The sequence below is a fragment of the Triticum dicoccoides genome, chromosome 2A (assembly GCF_002162155.2).
Source record: "Triticum dicoccoides isolate Atlit2015 ecotype Zavitan chromosome 2A, WEW_v2.0, whole genome shotgun sequence".
Classification (NCBI taxonomy): Eukaryota; Viridiplantae; Streptophyta; class Magnoliopsida; order Poales; family Poaceae; genus Triticum; species Triticum dicoccoides.
The window spans coordinates 765,116,195-765,127,314 of NC_041382.1; the positions used below are offsets into that span (position 1 = coordinate 765,116,195).

An 11,120-nucleotide genomic window follows, 5' to 3' on the forward strand; every position below is an offset into this window, starting at 1 on the left:
GTGCCTAGCAAACTATACATCAATCCAGAGGTTACGATGATGCATAGGATAGGAATTTTGGATAAATGAATCGACACTAGTAAGATTGGCGCACTAGTAATTTTGGATATATGAGTAACAGATTTTGGATAAATGAATCGACACTAATGAATACAACAGATATTTTCTTCAAAACAACAAGATATTAGAGATATAGATAGAGAAAAAAAAAAGATTATGCTTATATGCCTTCTAATATAACTCCTACTGGAGTGATATTCTGAAGTGCACACGTAATTTTTACCCATTGTAACATCACTGAAGCATCACAGTTCACATTCAGATATCTTTTGAAATATTTAAGTGACCGCTACAAATCCATGTGCAATAACCTACTAATAAATCTTATAACCCGCTATATCAGCTGAAGCTAATTTCAAAACCCACCACTGCAATTGGCGCACCCTGAAACCCAATATGATTCTAAATTACTTATCACCGTGCAGCAGTAGGATTCTCATAAAGTATTTGTGCTGGCATTACAACTCCTACATTCCACCAGAGCAGAGCCCATCCTTAGAGCATCTTCACTAGCCTCCTCAGGACGCCCCTTAGAACACCTTTTTAGGCTCGGTTTTAGGCTCGGACGGCACTTTTCGCCGAAAAACGGCCCAGCCACGCCCCAACGCCCCCCAGGACGTCAAAATAGCGCCGACAAACCCAGGCAAAACCCGGCGCGCTGGGGGTCTCTTGGGGACGCCGGCACAAGTTTCGGCGAATCGTGTCTCACCACATGTCCTTTTTCTTGGCTCACTTAATCATTCTCCTCACAAACTTTTGCTTGGGGTGGGGTGTGACTGGGAAGACGCCCTCTTTATTTCGCCGGATTTCGCCAGATGACCCCCAAGACACCAACTTTTTTGGTTCGGGTGATGTTCCTGGGGAGCCAACGGCTGGAGATGCTCTTATGCTGCGTTGAAAGATTGTCGTTGTTCTAGCCACCATAAGAATTATTTAATACAAACAACATAATATTCGACAAAAGAAAAACAGTTTGATTGTACATAAACTTTAGGCATACCTTTCTGTGTTCAGTACCCAGTGACATAGAGGCTCATGAGGTACACGAAGCAGCATACGCCGACTAACAGGACTAGCTTTTCTATAATCCACAAGGTATTGGTACGGGTTCCTTTTTTCCTGTGGAAGTTCTTCTGTTCACCGTCCATCAACTCAACCGGGGGAGTATTTTTCTCTTGCGCCCGACGGAGGATGTTGAGTTTGAAATCAGCAAGCAGTTGATCCTGTAGACTCTCAGGTAGACATGGGTACACTTCATTTATCAGCTTTGCAAAAGCTTCCTTAACTCCTAGTGTCAGTAATCAATTCATCAGTCTTGAGAGCTTGAGCACACTTCACTGCCTCAGCCAACACTTCGGTTAAATTTAGCTGCTTCTTTGGATTCCCTCTAAAAGGAATGACAAACGACAAACAGGTAAGTAACTAGAATAAGAAGCGAACTACACTATAATGCTCTATGGTAATATGGCAACTTACTCTATAAGAATATGCAAACTATTCGAATAAAAATGTCAAGTACATAGACTGTACTAATGCGACAAACTGCACTTTGACAATCTGGCAGACTACTCTAGGATGATATGGAAACTACTTTATGACGATATGAACACTTACTCTGATAATAAAGAAACCTACTCCAATAAAAATGGCAAACGACACTGGTGATACGGTAACTGCACTGTGATATGGCAACTATTCTCTACTCGTATAAAAAACACAGTTGATGATGATGGTGTGTCTGCCATCCATCACTTCTGATCACTAGATCTGCATCTAATAGACACGAGACAAGCTGTGGCAACTTTGCAAAAAAGCGCTCGGCACTCCACTTCATATTTGCAAAAGAACCCTTATCTCTCCGTTCAGCCCCATCCACCCCACCTCGTCAAACCAGCCATGGAACAGATCTGGGCGGTAGCCGCTGCAGCTCCGCTGCCAGCGCCATCCGCCCCAACGCCTCTCCTGTCCCCACTCTGCCGCAGCAGCCCCACCTGCCCAGCTACCCTCTCCCCCACCTCTGCATTTCTATATGATGAAGAATAAAATGAGTTAGGTCGCGCATGTAGTTTCCATGCATATGACCTTTGATACACATAGATCATCTTGTATGAATGCATGGCTGCAATGTTCACATTTGTTCTGTTGTTCATGCAATGCATTGCATGCAATGTGTCATGCATGTTCTGATGGTCATCAACTAATCTGCATAAAGAAAGCATGATTAACATATTATAGGCAGACACCTATAAATTAAAGTTGTGTCTAGCAACCAATACATCAACCCAGAGGTTATGATGATATGTGGGCACGGGCAATAAAGAATTGACATATGAATATTTTTCAAGGCTTATGTGTGAGTTGGGAATTGGGATATTAGAAGACAACTGAGATGTTATATGAAGTTTGACTGCGAAGTGGTTTGTGTGAGAGATGGGTTCCCCCAATGTGATTATTGTCTGCTAGTCATGGTCAATGGCAGCACCTGTGATCAAGTGGCCCTATTTTATAGCAGGCCGGCATGTTGCACCATGGTTCATCTCATCGGTGACACAGGAAAACACCACACAACCAAAAAGCTGAGTTCGTGCGGTTTGGTGAGCCTATTGTCAAGATGTAGGGGTTGCCCTATTGTTAGGAGGCCCAATACTGTTTGTTCAGAACTTTAGCCGGCCAAGACAAATGGCACTAGCTACTGCGGCCCCATTAGAGGCCACCAGCCCACACATTCTCCATAAAATGGTACAGGTGCATAGAGTATTTCCACAATGTATGTTTTGATTCATTTTTTTCTACAACACGAATGTGCTTTGTTCGAAATAATTGTCCTAAAGTTATTAGGAGCTCCTGAACTACAAAGTCGTATCCCTTCTATTCTAGAAAAACTAAGAACGTGCAAAATGTAATCGACATAGTGTTCAAGAGTTTCCCATGCCAATTTCTATTATAATTTACCCCTAGGTCGGCATCTCTATAGGATTAAGAATAAAATGGTTTCTTTTTGTATGTAAGATCCCGTATCAAAAGCAATCACCAGCACACAACCATATGTACGGGACAAAGGCGCCCCTGCCCAAAGGCGATCTAGGGTTCTGCTTCACCATCATCCTCCTCCGCTGGTAGATCGCCGGCCTCCTCCTCCCCCGCCGGCTCCGCTGGTGGGTGTGTGCGGGCAGGCCCCAATCTATCCATGGGAGCCATATGTCCCTCTCTTAGTCGATAGCACAGTCATGCGAAGTGAACAACATGGTCGTACATCTTGCTCCTCCGACTCCAATTCCGACCGACGAAGGTTGGATAGTCTCGGACTCTTCGGAGAGCATGTGAGTTTTGAGTTCACCAACTCCGACTGTTCGGTAGTGGGGGCATTCTATAGGCCCTCGGCATCTATTTCTTTCATGAGACAGAGATTTACTACGCTGATCACGACTATCGGCGTCTTCTGGTCAACATCGATGACTTATAGGTTGCAGCTTCTACAAGCTCTTGTGTTTAAGAAAGTTTGCTCCGCTGAGACAATGACCAGAGGCAGCAACAAGCTTTGGTCTTGGCGCCGCCATTGGAACAAGATGAAGAAGACTTCCGCACCCCCAAAATTTTGGATGTATTTTTCCATTTTTGTAAGGACTTGCGTTACTTAATATATACTTTTGCCTTTTCACAAAAAAGGAATAAAATGAGGCATCCCTGTAATTTACATGCATACTGGACATTGATACATATAGGTCATCTTGTATGAATGCATGCGTGCAGGCAATAATGTTCATGCATATTTTGATGTTGGCCACCAACTAATTTGCATAAAGAAAGCATGTACTTGAATGAATGCATGCATACAATGTTCTGATATTCATCAACTAACTTGCATAAACAAAGCATGAATAACACATATAGGCACGCACCTATAAATTACGATCATGCCTAGCAACCTATCCCCGATCCAGAGGTTACAATGATATGTGGTCATTACAATTTCCATATGAATATATTTGTAAAGCTTATGTACGAGTTGGGATATTAGAGGACAACTGAGATTTTACAGGGAGCTTGATTGGGAGGTGGTTTGAGTGAGAGACAGGTTCTGCCAATGTGATTATTTTCTGCTGCTTATGATGAATAGCCTCACTTGTGATGAAGCGGTCGTATTTTAAAACACCACGCAACGGAAGAGTAGAGCTAAGCTCACGAGCAGCCACCTTGTCGAGGTCTCACAGTTCGCAAGCGTGTTGTCAAGATCGTGGGTGCTGCCCTCCAAGTCGGTCGGGTGTCTGCCTACTTCATGGAGCAATTAGACCACTAGGACTGGCGGCATATGTGACACTTGCAATATCCAAGCGAAGGCACTTCACCCGGCTATAGCCTGCAAATTAAACTGAAGCCCAGAGTAGAATCCAACCGAAGGCACACTGCAAAGAAACAGTGCTGAGCAAGGGGCATTTATTTGCCATCACACGAAAACTTTGGAACCAATGCATTTTGATCATGATCGGCAACAGGGGGATGCAAATGCACATTGATTGCAGCATCGAAACAACAGAACGTCAACCTAAGATACTCCTTAGAAACAAACCGGCCTTTGTGTTAGCATCAAACGGCCTTAGAAAACATATTCAGGCGATATACGGAAACACATTAGGGATCACTGTCAAAACATCCTCTTGTTCATTAGCACCGTCAAACTCAGAAACAACTTAGGACCTTCCTTTGCACATCCACGGTCAGGTAAACCATTGCAACAACGTTGTTTTCAAAGCGAGTTAGTCCCATTAGTTTCTTCCTAGGATACAATTTCTTCCTGCTTCTGAACCCATCTTCCTGGATTGACAATGATCAAACAACTACAAGATACCAAGAAGAAAATTCAGAATCTAGGCATTAACAAACAAATTAGACCAACGGTATAACACCACGTCAGATAACATCACATGTGTGAAATCCTGGCAAGACATTTTTGAGCATGACCTACTTAAATCAATAAAGATCCCAAGACATGTGAGCTACGGGTAAGTCGAAAATGTTGGCAGTTTGATAACAGATTTTGGATAAATGAATCGCACTAATGAGTACAACAGATATTTTCTCCAAAATACAAGATATTACAGAGATATATAGATAGAGAAAAAAAAGAATGTGCTTATATGCCTTCTAATATAACTCCAACTGCCTTCAAAAAATATAACTCCAACCGGAGAATATTCTGAAGTGCACCCATGTAACGTCACTGAAGAATCACATGTCACATTCAGATATCTTTTGTAATATTTAAGTGACCGCTACAAATCCATGCACAATTAACCTACTAATATATCTTATAACCCATCTTACATGTCTGAACTTTGAATATAGCATCGTAGATTTAAGTGAGATAGCTTTATCTCGAGAACAATTTATTCCACTGCATAATAGCTTCAGGAGAGAGAATACCAAATGATGGTACTGCCTAAACAAAGATGTATCCGTGTCAATTTGCTATATCAGCTGAAGCTACTACAATAACCCAGTGTCAGCTCGCTATATCAGCTGAAGCTAATTTCAAAACCCACCACTGCAATTGACACATCCTGAAACCCAGTCTGATTCTAAATTACTCATCATCGTGCAGCACTAGGATTCTCATAAAGTATTTATGCTGCCAATAACCTGGGTCCGGGCGCAATCTCGAAAAACGAGGAAAAACAGTCACAAGCATCTAAAGCAAGCAAGTAGATGATGAGACACCATGTTTTTGGTCTATACGCTCAAACACAAGCTGAAAGCATCACACGCCCCGAATGCAGAACAATAATGAAAAATCAACAGAAACTGAACAATGTGAATGTCATATGCTATCCATGCCCGATGTGCCAGCATTTGTCGAAATATCTCAAACCACCTTGGAGCTTGACCGATTAAGAAGACTAATCAGCTGAAAGATTCAGCAACAGAACCATTAGTTCAAGACTTGATCTCGCAACATGAGAAAAATAACAAGACGACGCCATGCTGCCATATATTTCTAGAGGTTCACTTCAAAGTTGACGCACGAGACAGACACATCTACATCACTACCTCTCCAGCCATGCAAATTCTACATGCCACCAGAGCAGAGCCCATCCTTGTGCTGCGCTAAAAGATTGTTGTTGTCCTTGTCCAAAGCAACTGAATCCCCAAGTGCAAATATTTATTTCCCCCTGTGTATCAGCAGATAAACAACAATCAGGTCACTAAGAAAGATTTTACATGCGCATGGAGGTACACGTGTTCTAGCCACCATAAGAATTATTTAATACAAACAACATAATATTTGACAAAACAAAATGCAGTTTGATTATACATAATCTTCAGGCATACCTTTCTGTGTTCAGTACCCAGTGACATAGAGGCTCATGAGGTACACGAAGCAGCATACGCCAACTAACAAGACTAGCTTTTCTATAATCCACAAGGTATTGGTACGAGCTCCTTTTTTCCTGAGGAAGTTCTTCTCCTGTTCACCATCCATCAACTCAACCGGGGGGGTATTTTTCTCTTGCGCCCGACGGAGGATGTTGAGTCTGAAATCAGCAATCAGTTGATCCTGTAGGCTCTCAGGTAGACACGGGTACACTTTATTCATCAGCTCTGCAAAAGCTTCCTTAACTCTAGTGTCAGTAATCAATTCATCAGTCTTGAGAACTTGAGCACACTTCACTGCCTCAGCCAACACTTCGGTCAAATTTAGCTGCTTCTTTGGATTCCCTCTAAAAGGAATGACAAACGACAAACAGGTAAGTAACTAGAAGAAGAAGCGAACTACACTATAATGCTCTATGGTAATATGGCAACTTACTCTATAAGAATATGCAAACTATTCCAATAAAAATGTCAAGTACATACACTGTACTAATGCGACAAACTGCACTTTGATAATCCGGCAGACTACTCTAGGATGATATGGAAACTACTTTATGACGATATGAACAGTTACTCTGATAATAAAGCAACCTACTCCAATAAAAATGGCAAACTACACTGTGGTGATACGGTAACTGCACTGTGATATGGCAACTACTCTGAGTTAGATATGGCAACTAGTCTGTGTTGATATGGCGACTATTCTCTACCCGTATAAAAAACACAGTTGGTGATGATGGTGTGTCTGCCATCTATCACTTCTGATCGCTAGATCTGCATCTAATGGACATGAGATAAGCTGTGGCAACTGTGCAAAAAAGCGCTCGCACTCTGCTTCATATTTGCAAAAGAACCCTTGTCTCTCCGTTCAGCCCCATCCACCCCACCTCGTCAAACCAGCCATGGAACAGATCTGGGCGGTGGCCGCTGCAGCTCCGCTGCCGGCGCCATCCACCCCCAATGCCTCTCCTGTCCCCACTCTGCCGCAGCAGCCCCACCTGCGCAGCACCTCCACCTCTCCCTCCTCCCCGGTGTCTCCTCGCCCCTACCCCGTCACCTCTGACGAGACCTCCGCAACCGCTACGCCGCCGGCTCCGTCCGTCCCCGACGCCTTCTCCTGCCTCCTCATCTGCCGCAGCAGCCCAACCTCCCACCGCCCACCACCAAATCTTCCCCTCCTCGCTATCTCCTCCGCCCCATCCCCCGTCTCCTCCGACGCCAACCTCTGCTTGTAAGTCGGCTATGCGCTGCTGTCCTTTGGCGGCAGCGCTACCATCTACTTCTTCCCTTTCGCCTTCCCCACCAACGTGCCGTCCTCCCTTCAAGTACGCGTTGCAACCCGAGGACTCCTAGCCGTCTGCAACTGGAGCGTCACCAACGACCTGATCTGATGTGATGGTTGACATGGAGGTACAGTTTTGTGTTCATACATAATTCAGTCTGTCTAAATAGGGTTAGTATCTAAAATTGCTTCTTGTCTACAGAACTAAAGTTGTGCGATGAACTTTCAAAAAAGAAACTTGGCTACTTGCTTCAGTGTTCATGATATTTTTGCAAGAAAACTCATATGTTTGTTCGAACTACAACAACAACAACAACAACAAAGCCTTTAGTCCCAAACAAGTTGGGGTAGGCTAGAGGTGAAACCCATAAGATCTCGCAACCAACTCATGGCTCTGGCACATGGATAGCAAGCTTCCACGCACCCCTGTCCATAGCTAGCTCTTTGGTGATACTCCAATCCTTCAGGTCTCTCTTAACGGACTCCTCCCATGTCAAATTCGGTCTACCCCGCCCTCTCTTGACATTCTCCGCACGCTTTAGCCGTCCACTATGCACTGGAGCTTCTGAAGGCCTGCGCTGAATATGCCCAAACCATCTCAGACGATGTTGGACAAGCTTCTCTTCAATTGGTGCTACCCCAACTCTATCTCGTATATCATCATTCTGGACTCGATCCTTCCTCGTGTGGCCACACATCCATCTCAACATACGCATCTCCGCCACACCTAACTGTTGAACATGTCGCCTTTTAGTCGGCCAACACTCAGCGCCATACAACATTGCGGGTATATGTTTGTTCGAATTATTTTGTCAAAATAATCTCTGACCTTTGGCAGAAATAAAATTTACGGTTGCATTCTTCATTGCTTGTCTCCCCTAAATCTTCATGATTTTCCAAGTATTACTATTTCATTCGGTAGATGGGGTGGAAGACATCTCATGTGGCCTTGGAAAGTGTTCTTCAGTCGCATTGAAATATGGTTGGGGATCCCTAATTTTATGTTGTATTCGCCTGGTTGAACCATAATACAAACTGTATTTAGTAATCTGACTTAATAATGCTCAGGCTTTGCTAGGCGAGGAGGGTGTTGGCTTGCTGCATTGAAACTGACAATTTATGATATTACAAAGCAGATATATGATGTTGTCTGGGTAAGGGCTTAAACAGGTGTTCCCTTCGTTCAGAAAATACATGACGTGGTTTTATTTGTATATGTTTCTTGTTTTTATGTTCCAAAATCCATAATTTGGAGAAGATTTTGTTGCTTCAAACTTTTGATTTTGTGGCACAACTACTGCATCTAAAGAATCTGATGGCTCTGCTCAGCTTTCTCAGGTAATGCAGCAATTCAATATGGAATATTAGCTCTTCCCCTTTGTTTTATATCTGTTTGGGCATCAATTTTATATGTGTATCTTGCAGATTGAAATTGAAAAGCTTCTACCCAGTCAGTTGAGGCTCAAATCAACAAATGTCTGATAAGCTATGGTGCAGCATTTTAAGAGAATTTTTTGAAGACCTAACAATTATTAGTTCAGTTTAAAAATAAGCACCACTGTTACAACGAATGTATGTAATTCATCTAACATAAATAAATCAATGTGTCGATTGTATAAAGAGTGTTGTTGGCGAGATGTCTGACTTTGGTTTTACAACTTGTTTTACTTTAGTATAAATCGGATCAGAGCATGACCTCTTTCCTGACTAGTAATTATTGTATCTCTAGAGAAGGTGGGGATGAAGAAGGAGATAATAGAAGGCATATTATCAAACAACAGTACTGATGTTCATTGTGAGGTTATGCTTGAAGGTAGTGTTCCCCAACGGCTTTGAGTTCAGAAGATAGTGATGCTAAATATGATGTTATGGTTAAGGAGACATGACGTCTGCCGATGAGAACAGAAGAAGAGATAACCAATATATGTAGTTATATGAATGGGAAGATGTTATCTGTAACACACGTTTCTGAAATAGATTAAAGGTTTGACCAGTGTTTTTTGTTGCTCCGTGGCATCGCACGGGCACTCGACTGGTCTTTGATAATATGGCACTGCTCAAGCGAAACCAAAAATGATGTATGGGCAGAGCGGAACCTTATGTGGTCTTCTGTGGGCATCGCCTTTACCCCTCGCTTAAGCATTTGTCCCGACATTGCATCCTCCTTTCCATCGCAGGGGCCTGTTTTAGAACGTGCCACGTGAAAACAGAGATTAGGAGAGACAAATGTGGGTGGTTTCCTGCTGATGCACAAGAACAACAGAAAAGTGAAAATAAAAAGATAAGTTCACAGTTGCATATAGTATTCTACCCCATATTAATAAGATAGGGATTGGAGATATCAGCATTTTCACAGGTCCTTGTCAAGCTGCAGCAAAGTCATCTCCCCACCTTGCCGACACCCAGCCTCGCTGCCCACCTTGCCCACGAACTCCATGTCGCTCCCCCTCTACCCCCACCTCGCTTCAAGCCGGATAGAATAGTACGGGGCCGCCGCCTGTCGGCAAAGCCACACCTACTTATCCCCAGAACCCTGAACCGCACCTCCTCGTCTCTCACCGAGCAGCAAAAATCGATCCCCTCGGAATTCCAAAAAAACAAGGCTAGAACACCACCCCGACCAATCTGTTGGCACCCGCGCCCGCAACCCCGCCGCTCCACCGGTTCGTCCCAAGCACGCCGTCGATTTTGCCAGTCGCTTCCCCCGCCGGCACCAGGCGCCCCTGGCCAGAAAAATTGAGCGCGTGGAGAAGAGAGGATAGGGATTATGGACTCACCGGAAGTGTTTGCGCCGCGCCGGAGGAGCGGATCGAAGGTGGAAGCGCCGGCGTCCCCCATCTCCGGCGAGCCCGAGGTAGAGGGAGAGAGGGGAACGGAGCCGCACAACCAGTGCCCGTGCGTCGCGTGCCTCCCGTGCAATCCGCCGTCCATACACCATCTAATGGCTGGCGCTGTGTGCTCCCCTGCTTCGGTTCTTACCGGTCGCTGCGGGCCGTGTGATTAGAAAGACCTGGCCGTATGGGCCGTCACGCCTATAGGAAGCGGCCCTTTTATAAGTTAATAAATAAAAGGAAAAGTATATATTTCCCCCTCAAATGTACTCCCTCGTTCCGAATTACTTGTCGCAGGTATGGATGTATCTAGATGTATTTTAGTTCTAAATATCCATTTTTGCGACGAGTAATTTGGAACTGAGGGAGTATGATTTATGGCGAGCCTGGAAGCCTTGCTTCTCCACTGGGGGCTAATTCCATAAACAAGTTGTTCTATCTCAAAAGTCATTTTAGGAATAAATGAGAATTTCGTTAGACTTCGTATACCAGGCAATGCAGACCTTTGGCATCAAATACCCCCTCCCCCCAACTCAAAAACAGTTTTTTTAGGCACCTCAAATGTGCAAAACCAGGCA

At 44.1% G+C, this 11,120-nt stretch overlaps 1 protein-coding gene across 2 annotated transcripts; it reads right to left on the reverse strand.

Moving 5' to 3' along the window:
* Window positions 1-1,065: 1,065 nt before the first annotated feature.
* Window positions 1,066-10,619, reverse strand: LOC119357102. 2 transcript variants are annotated; one of them, XM_037624090.1, is made up of 4 exons: window positions 10,489-10,619; window positions 9,808-9,892; window positions 6,388-6,776; window positions 5,805-6,227 (listed from the first exon to the last, which is right to left on the reverse strand). In XM_037624090.1, the coding sequence occupies exons 1-3, from the start codon at window positions 10,547-10,549 to the stop codon at window positions 6,398-6,400; spliced, it is 525 nt and encodes a 174-aa protein (XP_037479987.1). In that variant the 5' UTR covers window positions 10,550-10,619; the 3' UTR covers window positions 5,805-6,227; window positions 6,388-6,397. The 2 variants fall into 2 exon arrangements, with proteins under 2 accessions (XP_037479988.1, XP_037479987.1); XM_037624091.1 differs by lacking the exons at window positions 5,805-6,227; window positions 6,388-6,776 and adding an exon at window positions 1,066-1,447.
* Window positions 10,620-11,120: the final 501 nt, after the last annotated feature.

Bases quoted from the DNA above. Each gene is read 5' to 3' on its own strand.
- LOC119357102 (XM_037624090.1), bottom strand. From the start codon at position 10,549: ATGGGGGACGCCGGCGCTTCCACCTTCGATCCGCTCCTCCGGCGCGGC. The intron at 9,893-10,488 runs GTGAGTCCATAA...GTTCTAAAACAG, and splicing joins GCGCGGCGCAAACACTTCCG to GCCCCTGCGATGGAAAGGAG. The intron at 6,777-9,807 runs GTTCCGCTCTGC...CATTCCTTTTAG, and splicing joins CCCACAGAAGACCACATAAG to AGGGAATCCAAAGAAGCAGC.